We start from the raw sequence: 17,571 nt of genomic DNA, 5'->3' as shown, positions 1-17,571 counted from the left end.
AGAGAGAGAGGGAGGGAGAGAGGGAGGGAGGGAGCGATAGCTAACTCAAACTTTTTACTTTTTGCCTTTGATAACTCCTGCTGAGTCTGGCCTTTTCCTTGCCAAAAAGAAATGTCACAGCTATCTCCATCTGTAGGAAATACACAGATGAAGCCATCGCCCTTAAGTAGAGCTGATTCATGCCGTAAATTCTCATCTTTAAGGGTTTTTATTGCATCCTGAAATGTTCCGTTTTTACATCCTATGGCAGTGCTTTGCAACTTTTTGGGCTTGAGGATACTAATTATACATTTAAGACAGTCACCTCACCAAAAGAAAAAGTGTTGTTAGCAAGGATCTGGCAATTTTAGCCAAATAAAATGATTATAACTATAATGTTAAAGCGAGTCAGTATAGGTTGCAATCGGTTTCAGGACGCCCTGGTTGGAAGTGCCTTTGATTCACAACAGGAAGGTCATAAGTGTAATTCCCCCAGCAGCTATTGTGCTTAAATTCCCATGAAATGAAACAATGAACCAATACTTGCTGCGAAATCTTCTTCTTTTGCAGAATTATAAAAACCGATAACGCAGGGGAAGAAACTGCAACTGTTTTGTGTTAAAGAGGAACTTCACGGGTTTTAGAAATCAACGTCTATTTGCTGTTTTATTTGAAGATGCCAAGTTAAAAAAAAATATACAAAATCTGAAAGTTGGGAATTAGTGATTAAATTAAGACTTCGCAGGAACACCAAGTGTGTCAGCCAGCTTTTTACAATATTTTTCTGGTTCAAGGCAAAATCAACTGCCTAGACTACATCTTGATACAGTTTTCCCGTTTTAGGAATTAATGGGCATATTTATCCTGCCATTTCATCGGGAGCCAAAGCAACAAATAAGATGCGCATGTTGTGTCGCTGTTTGAAAGCCAAGCTTTGGTCCTTTCCACATGTCTCTCTTGGCCAGTGAGCAGCAGAAGCTTGAGGAAATGTGTAGGTGGTTAGATCATCCGATGAAGTGTAAATACCACTCAATCTGTTCTCATTAGAAGAGTAACATACGAATCACTTCGCCTCTGTAAAAATGCCCCAGGGACCTGGATAAGTGTGTGCGTGTGTGTGTGTGTGTGTGTGTGTGTTTGTGGTTGTGTGAGAGAGGAGGAGGGGGGTGACAGAATTATGTCTTGGCATTTATGTCTGCAGACGGGATCTGAAATGCCACCACCATCATTGCTGTTTAATTCTTAGAAACAATCTTAATCTGAACAGACAATCCATTTCGACAGCCACTGTTATGATTCAGGTCAACTTGGAGTGAAGGGTGTGTGTGTCTGTGTGTGTGTGTGTGTGTGTGTGTGTGTGTGTGTGTGCGTGCTCCTGTGAGTGAGAGAGGATGTCATGGTGTTTTGGTATCTGATTAGGCATCCGTGTGTGAACTCATTTCTGTCTGTGTGTATGTGTGTGTGAGTGTGTGTGTGTGTGTGTGTGTGTGTGTGTGTGTGTGTGACAACGATATCGCACATCCATTCCACATTCTCCTATGATAATGTGGATTGATTATGGATATGATAATGAGAGGCCGGCGCAGCATCGCGACCTTCACAAGGTCTAATTGAAACAAGCGTTGGTCCTCCGAAGCACTTATCAAGTCACACAGCACATCATTAATCACGGAGAATACAAGCTGTCACCGCCTCACGCACACACACACACACACACACACACACACGCACACACACACCTACGCACACAGATTCTCTATTTTTCAATTTTCCTGTATTCTCTCTCTCTCTCTCTCTCTCTCGCTCTCTCTCTCTTATAGGAACATACACATACAAAAACACACACACACACACACACACACAATGCAAGCTGTCACTACAATATGCCTGGTATTGTCTTCTTTTAAGGAGAGTGGGCAGCTAGTCCACCCTCCATCTCTGTTTTCAAAAAAACAAACATAGTTGAACAAACAGCGTTTAATATTGTTAAAAAAAGAAGAAGAAAAGAGAGGAAATGTAACAACAATTCAGCAAATAACAGCAGCTGTTCACTTCCCCCAAACTCACCTGAAATTAAATTAACTCAAGTTGTTTTACTACCTGTTTTTATTAGAAGACAATTTAACAACCAAATGCCATCCCAGTGTCTGATTAAGGCAGCATATGGTGCCTACAAGTTCAACACAATGTGTTCAATACCAGTTGAACGCCTCAGTGAGCCCCTCAAATTAACTAATAAGCCCAATATCATGCTGGTCATGACAAAGTCCAACACACAAAATACCAATCTGTTATAAAAAGGTGGTTTCATTATCATCGTAGGTAAAACACAGGGGAGTTTGCACGCCCTGTGTCGATGGCATCACAACTTTGTTAATTGTTATTCGGTTAATAAAACCAATTAATAAAGTGAAACAAGCAGGGAGATACACAATTACAATGCAACTATGCAGAAAAAAGCTAATTACAACTGTAAATCAATCAAGTTTACATTAATCAGTTTGGAATATGTCCAAAAACAACAAAGTCACTAGAAGACTTTGGAACTTTTTTTTTTTACTTTACATATTTTCATTGGCGTGCCATTATCCTGTCTGATGATCGTTAATAATCCTTTAAAGAGTTTATTATCCAATTTCCTTGCTATGATTTTAATTGGGATCTAAATAGTATAATCATACATTGTAAAAAGTGCGGCCTGTATTTAATCAAGGGCGGTGTATTGGATTAAGCTCTAACAAGGTCACAGAACTCCTCTCGGGGCAAAGACAGTCAGTTAAGTTTCACATACTGCTGCTGAAGGAGGAGGACCAGGCAGCTCGAAAACATTCATAAATCTGAGATTTTATCTCCACAGTACGGATTTGTGATCTCTTCAGGATATATACTGCTTAATAACTGGGTTTTATGGCATTAAGAGCATCTTGCTCTGGAGGTATGCAGTTCTTTGTATACTGTCAGCAGTATTTAGATCATAAAAATGGGTGTTAAGTGTTAAGTGTTAATCAACTATCAAATTATTGCTGTCAGGTAAACTAGGAGTGGAATAAATATTACATTACTTCTGAAGTTCTGACACAGAAAAATCAGAATGAAGTTATATCCTATGTAGCTAATAATAATTATTGCTCCAGCAGTAACCAGTCAAGTTAGAATTTAACAATAAATTACAAAGTTATTGAAAGAATAATATTCCTAAACATTCCATTTTTCATCCATTGATAATAAAGGTCTTGTAACCAACAACTTTTGCCCTGAAATTATCATCAAGACTCTTGTCTCTGCAGGGAGACCATTAAACCTTACCTGTTTGTGGCTAATGGTAATTAGCGACTTAAACAACACCACATAGAGAGATCTTTCGCTTTTTGTTCACGGCAGCTTCACGTGAGCTTCGTTGTTTTCAAGAGACAATATATTTGTAATTTGAGTTTGTGCAAAACATCAACAGACCGTCTTTTCTTATGCGTAAGAAACTTCTAATCAGTCCAGTCTAATTATTCTTGTGATATCCAATGCAAAGACTTGGGACATAATTGCAACACATGGATATTTCGCTTTCATTTTTAAATGAGACTGCCCTCATTTATTAGAAAAATAATCTGTGGCCTGGATAATTATCAGATCTACAAACATAAACACCTTTAGAAGTTCTGATGCGCGGACCTCTAGCCTCTGGAGTTTATGCAGTCATGTGACCTGACCAGTGCCCTAGTTGAACACCCCTTAGATGTTTATGCATATATAGTCGGTAAACTCTCAAACAGGAGGACTGTGGGATTTGTGAATATTTTGTTTAACAGAGATCAAAGTAGCTGGCTAAGATCAGGAGGAACCCTTCAGACACATCAAACAGAGACCAATGCATCCCGAATCCCACGCCCACAGTAGCCAATCAAGCCATGCATAACTCTTTTCCTTTGTAAAAAAAAAAAAGAAAAAAAAGAGAAAGGTTTCTCAATATGATTCTCCCTCCATCACCATCTCAGGCAGCTGTTGTTTAGGCTGTTATCAAGGAGAACCACTGCGGTGAATCTGTATGCCTCTCAGGTTTGACTATCGTGATGCTGGTCTTGGAGAACAGAGGAGATACCGTGTTAAGAGATCAAAGTAGCAGTACAGAGATTTAGACTCGCAGACTGTCAGTCGAGATGGTGAGACAAAGCAGAAATGCTTACACGCACACACTCTCCTGCTTGATCAGAAGCCTCCTCTGTAGGGTGCCTGCGAGGGGTGAGGCATTGCTGTCAAATCGCTTTGGGGCTACTCATTTGTAGACACTCGCAGGGCTGCATGAACACCTAAGGTCATCCACACAGAAGAATCGGATTCAAGGCCTTGCACGAGAGGTCGCTTCTCGCCTATATACTGGCCTGTGGAGGAATGTTCTGTGTTCTCAGCATTTTCCCTTGTCCCGAAGATGAATAGAGCTATTTTACAGACAGTGGAGAAACAACAATGTGCGCTATGGGGTTCGACACATGATGTAAGAGCTTCATTTCTGGCTTTTCAAATACTTTTTTTTTTTTGTCAGGTTTGCAATATATCTTAACTACTTTTTGTGGAGGGAATAAAAACAAAGGGCTGACATTTCAGTTCAACAGGACTTCCTGCTCTAAATAACGACCAGTCTTCTCTTGTGTACACCTGTGTATATGGTCCGTGGTTGCATTACAGTAAAATATTCTACCAGTTTATTTCTATATTCACCTGGTTTGCCAGGAAAATCATTTATATCATTCATTTATCATTTGTATAATTTTCAAATAAATAATACATCTAAAATAATAAACTGTTTTTCTACAAACCTACCAGGGTATCAAGACAATATAGAAAAAAATAACAGCAGTTTAATAGAGATAGGTGAAGAACAATTGACTCAATTAGGAACCTGATAAAAAATCTTCCAAGTTTGTAATTTGTCCAAAACATTAGGAAAGTTGACTTAGGAAGCTTGGAAAATAAGAATACCTGCTCCAATTAATATGGATACTTTAGATGAGAATAAGAAAGACGACGCCACCTTGTGGCAGCTCACAATCGTTTTGAATCCATTCTTTTTATTCAATCATTTATGGGCAGACATTAAAAATTGATACAAAATATTACATTGAAATGAAAGCTAAAAATAATAATTTTATAGACATTTCAAAACATCATAAAATGAAATGATCAAAAGTGCAAAACTGGTTGAATATCAGAAAAAGGATGTAAACTGTCAATTTATTACAGGATGTCAACACTGCTACTGCTCGGAAATTTACTAAAGTGGGGAAAATACTTGTTTTTAGTGCACAGACTTTGGTTTATTCCACTAAACAGAAACTCAGACACAAGTCAAAGCATAAACCAGGAGCAGTCACCAGGGAAGCACACGGGACACAGTGCCAAAACACAGACGAGTCGATGGACAGTTGGAGAGCTCATGGTAAGGTTGATCAAGAAATGGGGCATGATGCCATAATTCCTAGATTGAATTGATCAGGCAGCAACTTCAATTTGTGCAGGTTTCAGAGGCCTGCAAAAGAAAATTAATATACAACATTTATGTATGCATTATCATGACTAAGCCTGCAAACATTATACAGTATACTATTGTCAACGTGGGCTTCGACCTGTGACCTTTCTTGCTGTGAGGCAGACAATTTTTAATATTTTCATAAAAAATATCATGCAGAAAATGTAAGCCCCGTATCACATAGATTGTTTCTGTGCAATAGCTGGTTCAAAAAGCCAAACCAACATTATAAGATAGGAATAACTTGATTATCTGATCAAGGAAAAATGCATGGAATGGTCAAGTTCTGTCTGTTCCTGTACCTTGAGGGATTCTGAGGCTTTACGCAGCTCTTTGATCACAGCAGACAAAGCTTCGGGGTTGATTCCCTGCTCACACAGTCTCACACATATGGACAGAGACTCAATATCCAGACCTGTGTTTAGCAACCTGGATATCTCCAACAGCACTGTTTGGAAGAAGAAGTTAACAGGTTAACAAATAAAACCATTACATTTGTGACTGAGATTCATGTTGAATATAAATATATACAGTACTCATTTACCGTCCATAGTCTCCCGGACAGCGTTTAGGTTTGTATTTGCTGCACTTGCCATGGCCAAACTAGTGTTAGCCAATGCTTACTAGCATGTAGCTAACAAATAACAAGTGAAGAGATCTCTGAGGCGAAACGAAATTAAGTTACGGCAAAATTCGAGACAGATTTTACGCGTCTCGTATTCACGTCAGATAAAACGGTCATAAAACTGATAGAAACAGTATCAAAATTAAAATATTAACAAATAACTACCGATACCCTCAGACGTGCTAACCAGCGGAAGCGGAAGTGACGCTGTATTTTTTTCTTTTTTTTTTGATTGGCTCCGAATAGCATCCTGTAGCCTTTCTATTGGCTAGCGGGCCTTGTGACAGAAATTGAAATAGGACTTCGGAGTTCGGTCGTTGTCTTTAGATACTCGAGAGGGCTGATTGCTGAATGAAGATCGTTTTAATCGCTGTTTTCGAAGTTCTTGTCCATTAAGAGTTGTAAGTACAAACAGCGAAAATGTACATGATTAATATTTAAACACACTCTTCGTGTTTAAATAGTGCGTTAAGAAAAGAAGACACGGTTAAGCGTCTAATGTCACGCTGTCACAAATGGATTGATTTGAAGGCCGGTTAACGTTATTGTTGAAACCTGAATAATATTGCTAGCGGTCTTTTTTCTGATTTTTTTTTCTTGACACTATAAATGTCTTAGATTTACATGTCTTTGTTGTTTGTTGTTCTGTCCGTCGTCAGTTGCGATGGGAGACCAAGCTGCGACAACGTTGGAGATCACTCCCGAGACTCCTGGCAGGCCTTTAATCAGGAATCCCTTTGAAAGTCCCAATGACTACCACCACCTCTGCGAGGCCCTGGTGCCAAGCCCATCCGTCTTCAAGTCCAAGCCTTGCAGAGCTGTAAGTCCAAACACAAATCTTTTCTATCCACCACTATGTGCCGTATGCATAAGACACATCACTTTTAACTAAATATTTAAATACTGTATTTTACCCACATGCTTTGCTAAACTGCAATTCTTTATTACCTTTTTTTTTTTTGTCTCTTTCTTAGACTCCTCCCAAATTTGACTGGTCTATTGACGAAATGGCCAGTCTTCAACCTGCACACATAGACCCAGAGGAAATCCAGAGACAATCTTTCTATCTCAGCCAGACAAGGTATACTGTATACTAATATTCAACACAGTATAGTAGTTATAATAGCATTGCTTGTGAAACCAAATCTGGATGTTGTTTTTTTTCACTAAACTTTTAGGAGGGATTCTGAGACTGAGGAAAAATGCCAGAATGCTATTGAGCAGGTATAGCTCTCTAAAGAAATCTAATTATGATGTTGATGATAATGAATGACGGATTTTAATTGAGTTTTCAACGTGAGATTTATTTAGGATGATGTTGTCTTTCTCCAAAATAGTTTTTTACCAAAGGAACCATTGTGCCTTCCCCATGGGCGGCAGCAGACGCCCGTAATGGTCCTCAAATCAACATAAAAAGTATGTTTGTATTTGTGTTTGATTTCTCATGTTTGCACATTTTTCCTTCTTGCAATTTCATGTTTTTTTCAGTTTTGTCTAACTATTATTTAAGCCCTTTATGTTCATGTTACTTTTTGTTATTACACTTACAGGTTCTTCAATTGAGAAGATTGCAGAGGAGTCAGAAAAACTATCAGGTTGGTGTTTTCTTTTACTTGGTTTGAAATGACTCTGCACATATCTGCCATCTCTTGTCTACTTCAGTCTGTTATTTATTGATCCTTTGTGCTACAGTGGCCTCCCAGACAACTCTTTCATTACCTCTGACGTTTGATTTGGAGAAAGTTTTAGGTAAGCTTTTAAGAAGTGCCACATTGAATCAGAGTTTATCTGCAATTAGGTCTCCATCATCGTCTTTTTTATTCCTCTCAGGGGACTTTTACCACCACAAGGAAGTGTGTGATGCTGTGCAGGATAGTCTCAGCTCTTCCTCTTTAAGACGAAAACTCTTCCTCGATGGCCAGGGCAGTTACAGTGGCTCGGACAGCTCCAGCCCATCAAGTCCAGAGAGGGGCAATCCCAGGCGGGAGATACCTCTGAACAGAGGGGTGGAAGCTGACGGAGGCGCTGTATCATCTATGGTTTCCTCCCCTTTGCCGGGTGGTGTGTTGGCTCAGACTCCTTCCACAGTGAGTGAAAATGCTTGTCACAATATCTGTATCTGACTATATCCTTGATCGTATCCAACTTGTGGCTTTTGGCTGGGGGGGGGGGGGGGGGGATTGTCTTCTCTTATGCTATGTGACATTCATTTGTTCATGGAATCTTTACTAGCTGAAAAGTCTCTTTAGCACATTTGTAGTGTTTGTAATTTGACTTTCATTTTCTAGCAAAACATTTGTTTATTTGTATTTCAATTGAAGTTAATGAAGGCTTAGAAAAACAAAACTATTTGTGTTGTCTTCACCGCAGGGCCAGTTCTCATCAAGCCCCATCCAGAATGGCTGCTTCCGGGATTGCAGCCTGGGCAGCATCACCAGTCCTCGGTTCCCCGACAGGTCGTCTCCTGCATGCTTTGTCTCCCCCACGGTGTCTCCAATTGTTGCGCATGTGTCATGCACACCTACAGATTCTGGTAAATGATTGTTTTCGATCATTAAGTCGAATAAAATAAAGTTATTGTTTCTTTTTTAAATGAATATTGGCTTCAAAAGAAAAACAATGATTTAATTGAATTTGTATTTGAATCTGTGTTGTTTTTCTAGCTGATGGGAAGCAGTTGATGAATCTGACCCCACTTGGTGTCCCCCTGGACGTAGACGTTACCTCTAGCAATGAGAGCCCGTTTGTCGAGGGCTGTTCACCCATTCGTAACTGCTCCCCGCATCACCTCCGTTGCTACAGTGAGAACCATCACAATGCCAGACCCAAGTCCCGGCCTAGAGTTTGCTCCAGGGCCCCCCCTCCCCTCATCTCCCCAATCCTCAACCCTAAGCTTCAAGACAATCAGGAAGCTGAGGAACAACTTGCCTGCAATTCCGTATCATCTTCTTTCTCTCTTCCGCTGATGGAGCTTGATCCGTGTTCACCCATGTCCTGCAATGCTCAGCCCAGCGACACTGAACTTGTAAACCTGATTTCTGGGGAGGGTGTCAATATGGAGGACAAGGCGATTGGGATTGAACAGAGATTAGAAGATGAGGAGGAAAGTGGAGAGCCTTTGGGACAGCTCACCAGCTCTCACATGGCCAGTGTGTCGGCAATAGAAAGCTCTCACATGCTTGCATCTCTTCTAACAGAAGGAAGCAGCATACGCTATGATTCTAGCATGCAGGTGGGTGTGAGGCAGAGCCGAAAGCTACGTTCTATTTTCTGCATTTAACTTCCTCTTATGACTGGATTCTGCTTCGTCGTTTTGATTGATGTTCGTGCGATGGCTTTCAGGTGGACAGCGGGTACAGCACGACCTCAGCAGGCACTGCCAGTCTTATAGATGGCCTCAACCCAGACTGTCACCACAAAGAGTCCTTCACTTCAAATATGGCAGAGGAGGCTCTTCACGCCAATCGACAGACTAAAGTAAAGGTACACCCAAACTCCCTGCTGTGGATACTGGATTTAAGTTAGATGCTCTAACATCAGGACTTGGTGACAAACAATATCTTTCAGAGTTTGCATTGTTATATATATATTTTTTCATTTTCATCCTCCAGGTATTCTATCCTCACCACTGAGCCATCGCACTGATGCACTTGCAGGGATGCCTCTTCAACTGGAATCTGAGGATTATTATTCTGCAATCAAAGGAAAATGTTTTAACTCTAGTTAGGGTGAATGAGTTTAATGTCAAATTACGTTTGAGGGGAACTTAACAAGTGGTTGTGATTTAAAGATTTCATGTTTCCTGACTGGATGAAACTGTTTTTTCACCAGTTAGAACAACGACTGAGGGTTATTCCGGCTGTTGTTTTGGGCCGCATATTGTGGCACTGACTTTCGGGTAACCCCAGGTTTGTACTGACTGTATTTTTTATAAAACCATTGTTTTTATTTGAGAGCTTTGTCAAAATTAAGGTAGCATTTGGATCCTATTTTGTGTCTTTACTCAATGCTTGGAAAAGCTGATTCGGTGCCTTTATTTTTGATACTTGAGAGAATGGGATGGATTGTGAAATTAAATTAATTCTAAGGTCTCTGTGTGCTTAATTTTCTATTTTGTTGGTAAACAAGGCTGTATATAATTTACTTGTCAACTTTATGAATCATTTTCTTTACGAGTACTTAAAGTTTAACATTCATTACGCATTGGATTTATGTGTCCACAAAATACAACCAAATGGGTAAAAAAAAACACTTTAATGACAATTGAGTATGCTATTATTCAACAAGCTAAACTGCATTTCACAGATTCTTGAGCACGTGTAAAAGTTTTTCATACAAAATGACATGACGTGAAACCATTTCTGACATGTTGATAGTTCAGGGGAGTCTGTTCTGTCGGTTGTCCAATTTTGGCTTCTTGGCATGTGGTTCAACATCTGGAGCCACAACGCTCACACCAGGGATCTAAAACAAAGGCAAGTAACTAACATTAAACCCAAATACTGGCAACACTGAGATTCCACCTGTGATCTCTTGGGTCAGTCCTTACCACAGGGTCAATCAGAGCCATGCGGATCTTCTGATGCTGAATGTTCGAGTCGTCTAAGCTGATGGTGACCTTGACCTTGTCAAATATGCGGAAGGTGTGCTTTTCTATCGTGAGAGTCGGACCCTAAACAAACAAAACAAAAAGATCTTTATAAACCCTGCCTTCTGATGATTCAAGTTCAGCAAGTTTCATATTTCCCTACCGCTTCATCAAAAACAAGGTTGGGAGTTGCCTTGTCTTTGGCGTCAAAGAAAACTGTTCCCTCCAGGCCAAACTTTGGGATGAGAACAATGATGGCGTTCTTCCTCACAAAGAGAACAAACCCTTCTTCGTTCAGGATGCCTCGGCTCTTGAAGAACAACTGGAGGGAGATATTTGTGTTAAAATCCTGATGTTATTAGGATGGTTCGGGACAGTGGAGTTTTTAATGCAATCTAAGCAAGTGTCCGTGAGTTTACCTGTGTGTGGAATGCCACAGACGCTCTTTGTGCATACTGGGACATTTTGTGTCTGTAGTTGAGGTTGGTTGAGAGGGCTGACTGTTTGTGTTTGTCCATCAAATCTGGGTATGTGGCGTCTGCTCCGATGGCCACTGCTAGCAGACGGTGGACTATAATATCTGCATATCTGAGTTGGAGAACAGATGAGGAGAGTGAAAGAAAGGAGGAAGCAGAAGGTTTACAGAGGAGGAGGAACAGAGGTCAGACAATATTTCATTGGCAGAAAGGCTTAACATTACATCATTAAGTTGAAATGTGCAGAACATCTTGTCATACCTTCTAATTGGCGATGTAAAGTGTGTGTAAATGGGTGAGGCGAGGCCGTAGTGGTGGAAATCCCTGTCCATGCCAGAACAGAAGTAAACGGCCTGCATCATGCAGCGAGTCGCCAAGATACGCAGCAGCGTGTTGAAGTATGGGAAACCGTTCACTTTAGCAATGTCAAGGGAGTCAGCCAGAGCCTTGGCCGAATCCGTGTGGATCTCTACTTCCTGATATGAAAAGGAAACGAATGCATTAATCGCCACGATTACCGTTAATGCAGAAAATGCTTATCACAGGCCACGCTTGTGTTTTAGTCTGCTGGTAGGGATTTAAACATGATCGATATAATTCAGGTGTATGGAACATCAATGTGACACATCTTACATTTTAAAGATGTAACGCTAATGTGAATGAATGAACATAATTGTACACCCATAACAAGACCAATACAATAAATTAACTCCAGAAATAATCCTAAAGCCGGAGCCTATTTTTTTCTCTTGACCATTGGTCACCACTCACTTTGGACTTTGCCGCCTTGAGCAGGATGTCGTAGTTGGACGGAGGTGGCGCTGGATGTTTCCTCAGCATAGCACAGTCTGGAAATTCATCATAAATCTTCTGGGCAACTGAAACATTGGCCAGCAACATGAACTCTTCTACCATGGAGTTTGTCTCCCTATTAAACCAGAGATGGGCACATTTACAAATGTCAAGGAACAACATGAAACACCAGACACACAGGAAAATCATCTGAAATGTGCTCATGTGCACGGACGCTTCTGTAGAGTGACCCGTCCTTTGAGGTTACCTACATGAGTTCTTTGGTCTGCAGGTCAATGGGGTCGTGGGTTTCACTGTCAATGTGGAAACGGACCTCTAGAGACGACAGCGTCAATGCCCTGAAGGATCGCAGACACGACACGAAACAAAAGGCATTTTAATCCTACATTGTTAAATAAAGGTCGAAATCAACTGCATAAAAGTTCAACATTATTCTGTCACATCTTTAATTGCTTGTCTTACTTTTACATTTCCAGTCAACTGAAATGCACATTTTCTGATCTCATCCTACATTTGGTAGATCTCATCTTCCACTTCAGCCAGCGCTCACCCTTTCTCTATCCTCCGTCGCTTGAGGATTTTGGCCAGTTTGTTGAGACCTCGTAGGCTCTTGGTGATGTCATCAATCATTGCCGTGTCATCAATCCTCATTTGGGCCTCAGCATAGGTCAAAGATGCCTAAATCAAAAGAAATGTTAGAGGGGGCACATAAAATACAGAATACAGACAAACACAGGCAATATGCTGTCCCTGATGAGAGCAGGCGGTGTTGTTATTTCCTGTCGTCTCTCTGTCTGCGTGTCGGTACTTTACCTTCGAATTAATGACGCTTTTTGTGAAGCGCGTCTTTAGAATTTTAGCATCGTGGTTCATCTCCCAGATACACGAGAAAGCCATCCTATTGGAGGAAAAAAAAAGAAGCAAACACAAACATTTTAACTGAATTCATTTGACATCAGATGGATTAACAAATACCTATTCATATTGATAACGTTGATTACTATGAGCACAAGTGTGTGTGTGTGTGTGTGTGTGTGCGCATCTCTGGTCCTCACCGGTCCACATTGGAGCGTAGAGAACAAAGATTGGAACTGAGTAGCTCAGGAACCATATCGATCCTCTGATTGAAACAAAATCAAACACAATAAGTTAGTTGAGTCTGCAATTATTACCATTTAAATGCAAATTGGAATCTGTGTGTGCAGAAGGTAGTACAAGGCATTACCATACAAATATGCAAATTCATCATATCGAAAACGGAAGTGCTGGCCACAGAATGCACAATAAACAACCTTGCAAAAAAATTAATTTCTTAAAGTAAATAAGTAGTAAAACAAATGTTTTTGTACTTCCAGATAGTATTTAGCAGACATCATCATTAAACTGCAGTCTGGACTATAATTGTGGGCCAAACTGCAAAAACATCTGCAGTTCACACGTCCAAAGGAGTTCACCTGAATTGTAATGTTATAAATGAGTGTGTTTCATTTTACGTTGGTAATGCCATACAAATTCAAACTGTAAGAAAACACAGAGCCGCTATGTTTGTTTTTCCTTACTTTGCCACACAGGTACACAGTGGTGCCACGACTCGCCGCCTCTTTGTCTAAAGCGTTGCCAGGTCTGATGAAGTGACTCACATCAGCAATGTGGACTCCAACCTAGAGCAAACAAACGTTAATAATAAATAAAACATAAATGACGCTTACTTTATTGTGCTGTGTTTTCAATATAGGCCTATGTACCTCAAGGTTACCATTGTCCAGCTCTCTACAGTGCAGGGCATCATCGATGTCAGTACATCCCGGAGGGTCCACACTGCACACGGTCAGATGCAGCAGGTTCTCTCTCCTCACCATGTCCTTTACCACATAGATCCAAATTAATATATCTACTGATCAATATGCATTCAAATGACAGAGAGAGAGAGAGAGATGCGATCTGCTAGTAAGTGATCAACTAGCCTGTGGTAAGAACATTACTCATTGTGTCTCAAGGAAAGCTGCGCTTACCTCTGATGTGATGGCCCACGGCATCTTGGGTAGAAAACTGAGCACAGCCTGAGAGAAGGCCTGGTGGGGGACGTCATGCTCCAGCAGCAGCACCTCCTGCTCTGTGTCTTTATCCCCTGCACAGCCCAGACTGCGTACAAAGTGACCCTAACAAAGGTGGAAAATATTTATTTCCATGAACACATCTAGATTTTTTCATTTCCTTCATATAAATGTAGAAAACACAAACAGATATATTTTTGGACAAATATTGACAACTTATGTCGCATGTTCACTCATAGCAGGACATCTAAGTTCCAAAGTTAGTGTGAACTCACATTTGGGTATCTGGAGTGTTTGGGCCAACCATCGATGGCTACCATAATCCTCTGGCCCGCCAATGTGGCTGCCTGACGGGTTTCAATACGAATGCGAGGAACGCGGCGGTCGGCGGGGGTGAAAAGATGCCGGGTTGACTGAATGGAAAAATAAAGTAGGAAATGGTTCATGAGAGGCAAGAACAAGTCAGCTTCTACAGCACACAATATCTGTCATACAGAGTTAAAACTCCTACTTCTGACTCAAAATACATAACAATACTTACCTCTTTAATGTGGGAGATATTGAGCATGCCACAGAATGGCCTCCAGCTCCTTTTGATGATTCCCACAACTTTGCCAGTGGGTTTCCGGGCTGCTTCAGTTGCTGAAACCTTCGACTGTACAGACACACAGGTGCATGGAATTCATTAATATATAGCAGCTATAAAGGCCAAATAAGGGATGTCATTCTCTCATAAAATGTTATAAAAAAAACTTTAGTCTCTGTTTTGTGTAGCATAGAATAAATATACACACCATCTACACCAAGGAACAGCTTTCTAAACATCATTCTGACACAACACACTAACTTTTCCAACTGTAAGTAAAGGCCAAACCAGGCTAGTCAAAATCCAGACTCACCATTTTATCCTCCTCCTCCTCTTCTTCAGCGTTATCGTCCTTTGCCTCGCCCTCGTCCTGCAACACGTATGATGAGGGGGCCACCCACTGGTCCTTTGGCAACAGCTGCACAGCAACCACGTCCTGGTGCACCGCTCTGTTGAGGTTCTGAAGACCCTGGATGAGAACCTGTAAGCAGGCCGAAAAGGTAAAATCAGAGTGCTTCACAAAAGTTTTAGAAATCAATTTCATTTGTAGCCGGAAACATTCTCACACAAAGATAACTAAACATTTATTTTTTACATTCAAGATGGTGGATAAACAAACATTCAGCCACACATACCTCTGTACCATCCTCTCCCTCTCCCTGGACAAAAACGGTGGCCTCCAAATAGTTGTCCCTGCTGGTTCTAAAGGTTCCCTGGAGGAAGGAGCCGCTCTTAATTCCAGCTTGGATCCTGGACAGAGGGAGGTGCTCTGGGAATAACACCTTACTGCTCGTGATCTCATTCTGAGCGGGGAAAGAAACAGAAATTGCAGGAAGTAGAAAGATAGAGTTGTGCACAAAAAAAAGATAAGTATAGAAAACAGATAAACGACAAGAGAAAAATACTTATTGCGCAAACACATACCTTGTCATCGCTGGACAAAGCCAGACGATCCACAAGCTCAGGATTTGCTATCAGACTCTTTATATACTCTTCACCTAGGGATTTTTAGAATTTTAGAACATAAATAAAATTAATGCCATTTAAAACCAGAATGATACTTGGAAGAGCACTTCACATTTGGCTTGAATGGCCAATATACCACTCCTCCACAGACTTTTGGAAATCACTTCAGCAGTACTTAAATAATTGTGAAAATCGTGAAAATTTCTCCATATCACAAGAAAAAAGTTATTTCACACTATCTGGATCTGCACTAAAACTTCCACCATTTGTCATGGAAATGCATCATATTATATTTGTTAGCATCAGTACCAATGTACAGACCCACAAACTGACCTGATTGAAAACATAAATTAGTAAGCAGGCCATTTCACACTTAACTCTAACAGACTGTTTGAAAATATTGTCTTTCTCCAAATGGGACCATTTACATTTGTACGCCAACAGGCCACTCTCCTCTGCCTTCTGCTTGTTCCCCACATCATTAGAGAGGAGGACCACCCTGAGCCCCTCTGCCTCAGACGTCTTCAGGTGCCGACTGTACCATTTTGCTGCCACACGAATTGCACGGTCGTTACGGTCATTGGCAGTCTCCCCTGGTTCACGTTCAATAAATGTCTCTCTGAAAGAATAGACGACAAATGAATGTGTAACTAACAAGGATGCAAGTCATGCTGGAGGTCTGATAACATCTTTGTGTGAAGAGGAATTTGTCTAATAACTTCATTTGCAATTGCCACCGTATATTACTGTCATTCAAATAATGTATTGTCGTGCTGTGAAAGACAAGCTTGCCCTTATACCTGTGGTGTTCATTGGTAAATGTGTAGAAGTGTTTCTCTTTCTCGTGCAGGACATCCTTCAGGCGTTTGTACACTGGTGCGCTGCGGTGGCGTACCTCCTGCAGCACAGTCTGAAGGATAATCACATTGCGAATCACAGGATCTTCCAGTACATCAATCTGCAGGAGACAAAATGTGTAAACATAATGTGACGTGGTGAATCAATCATCCGGTTACAAGAAGATCGAAGAACAGGTATTTGTAATCTGTTTCAATGGATCAATGGAAAATATTCGCCTAAATCCACGTTAAACCTGCAACTGGTTAACAGAGGATGATGGTAATAAGTATAAAAGGCAGATGATAAAGGATCTGAGTAACCCGGTTACGTACGAAAACAAATTTGTAGCTGGCAAAGTGTCTGGAAATCATTAGACTGCTTTGGTGATCCGACATAATCTCTCGCTTGAGCACACGTTTTAGAGTAGACATCTTCTTACCTGATGTAGCACCACATTCGTATCAGGGATCAGGTAATGTGGGAAAGAGCACAGGTTACTCTCCATACACGCATCTCCCTGTAGCACCGTGGACTCCTGTTTGCATTCATCGCAATGTTCGCTTCCGCACCAAATATCATCTCTCAGATAATGTTCGCGCACGACCTTCAGCACTCCACCCGACCGGGTCTTCTTAACGAAGGTTTTAGATCTTAACATGGCGAGAATAAAAACGGTTTTATTCTACAGTATGGGGGAAGCAGAGTTCTCTACCCATGTGTAGGTGTATCTCAATGGACCGTAAAAACATTCCCAGAGTTTTGTCCAGCGCTTAAATGTATTGTAATTTTTTCAGAATTTCATAATCAATCGTGAATTTATCGTTGAAGCCATTCACTATTAAGAAATTATATAATATAATAATGGAAAGTTTGGATTACAAAAATGCTACATTCTATATTTCAAGTACTATTGAGCTACTTGTTTAATTTTGGTTGACCAACTAATATTTTCGCATTGAAAACAAAGCGGATAAAGCCGACGAGTGATTCAAACGAAGTCACTAATAATACTACAGCGCCTCTGCAGTTAGTTGTAGGTAATGCATGAGCCGTAACGCTACTGACATGGAGGTTCATTGTACTGAACAGGAGCTACCACAAGGGGCGCTGTAATCAAAGTCACTTA

General features: G+C 40.8%; 3 protein-coding genes across 3 annotated transcripts; 1 reads left to right on the top strand and 2 right to left on the bottom strand.

Moving 5' to 3' along the window:
- Positions 1-5,033: 5,033 nt before the first annotated feature.
- mzt1 (mitotic spindle organizing protein 1) lies at positions 5,034-6,304 on the bottom strand. Its single transcript, XM_068741548.1, has 3 exons — positions 6,042-6,304; positions 5,800-5,945; positions 5,034-5,497 (listed from the first exon to the last, which is right to left on the bottom strand). Exons 1-3 carry the CDS (start codon positions 6,091-6,093, stop codon positions 5,474-5,476), a joined length of 222 nt encoding a protein of 73 aa, XP_068597649.1. The 5' UTR covers positions 6,094-6,304; the 3' UTR covers positions 5,034-5,473.
- Positions 6,305-6,786: 482 nt separating this feature from the next.
- On the top strand, positions 6,787-9,754 carry bora (bora aurora kinase A activator). Its single transcript, XM_068741720.1, has 11 exons — positions 6,787-6,942; positions 7,097-7,203; positions 7,301-7,346; positions 7,460-7,538; positions 7,673-7,717; positions 7,815-7,871; positions 7,953-8,209; positions 8,493-8,655; positions 8,786-9,354; positions 9,465-9,605; positions 9,734-9,754. Exons 1-11 carry the CDS (start codon positions 6,787-6,789, stop codon positions 9,752-9,754), a joined length of 1,641 nt encoding a protein of 546 aa, XP_068597821.1.
- Positions 9,755-10,467: 713 nt separating this feature from the next.
- dis3 (DIS3 exosome endoribonuclease and 3'-5' exoribonuclease) lies at positions 10,468-17,103 on the bottom strand. Its single transcript, XM_068741266.1, has 21 exons — positions 16,885-17,103; positions 16,406-16,563; positions 16,034-16,224; positions 15,564-15,637; positions 15,275-15,442; positions 14,953-15,120; positions 14,595-14,708; positions 14,329-14,466; positions 14,012-14,158; positions 13,745-13,861; positions 13,559-13,660; positions 13,055-13,119; positions 12,813-12,897; positions 12,550-12,677; positions 12,251-12,337; positions 11,958-12,114; positions 11,448-11,662; positions 11,130-11,298; positions 10,874-11,032; positions 10,672-10,794; positions 10,468-10,586 (listed from the first exon to the last, which is right to left on the bottom strand). Exons 1-21 carry the CDS (start codon positions 17,101-17,103, stop codon positions 10,500-10,502), a joined length of 2,871 nt encoding a protein of 956 aa, XP_068597367.1. The 3' UTR covers positions 10,468-10,499.
- Positions 17,104-17,571: the final 468 nt, after the last annotated feature.

The sequence above is a fragment of the Brachionichthys hirsutus genome, chromosome 7, assembly GCF_040956055.1.
Source record: "Brachionichthys hirsutus isolate HB-005 chromosome 7, CSIRO-AGI_Bhir_v1, whole genome shotgun sequence".
Classification (NCBI taxonomy): domain Eukaryota; kingdom Metazoa; phylum Chordata; class Actinopteri; order Lophiiformes; family Brachionichthyidae; genus Brachionichthys; species Brachionichthys hirsutus.
The sequence above is the reverse complement of the archived record's forward strand: the minus strand, read 5'-3'. Positions and strand labels throughout refer to the sequence as shown.

Coding starts and splice junctions, on each gene's coding strand:
- dis3 (XM_068741266.1), bottom strand. CDS start 17,103: ATGTTAAGATCTAAAACCTTCGTTAAGAAGACCCGGTCGGGTGGAGTG. Junction 16,564..16,884: donor CGAATGTGGTGCTACATCAG/GTAAGAAGATGT, acceptor TGTCTCCTGCAG/ATTGATGTACTGGAAGATCC. Junction 14,709..14,952: donor AGGAGGAGGAGGATAAAATG/GTGAGTCTGGAT, acceptor GTGTCTGTACAG/TCGAAGGTTTCAGCAACTGA.
- mzt1 (XM_068741548.1), bottom strand. CDS start 6,093: ATGGCAAGTGCAGCAAATACAAACCTAAACGCTGTCCGGGAGACTATG. Junction 5,946..6,041: donor TGTCCGGGAGACTATGGACG/GTAAATGAGTAC, acceptor TCTTCCAAACAG/TGCTGTTGGAGATATCCAGG. Junction 5,498..5,799: donor AAGCCTCAGAATCCCTCAAG/GTACAGGAACAG, acceptor TTTCTTTTGCAG/GCCTCTGAAACCTGCACAAA.
- bora (XM_068741720.1), top strand. CDS start 6,787: ATGGGAGACCAAGCTGCGACAACGTTGGAGATCACTCCCGAGACTCCT. Junction 7,204..7,300: donor TTCTATCTCAGCCAGACAAG/GTATACTGTATA, acceptor CTAAACTTTTAG/GAGGGATTCTGAGACTGAGG. Junction 9,606..9,733: donor ATCGACAGACTAAAGTAAAG/GTACACCCAAAC, acceptor TTCATCCTCCAG/GTATTCTATCCTCACCACTG.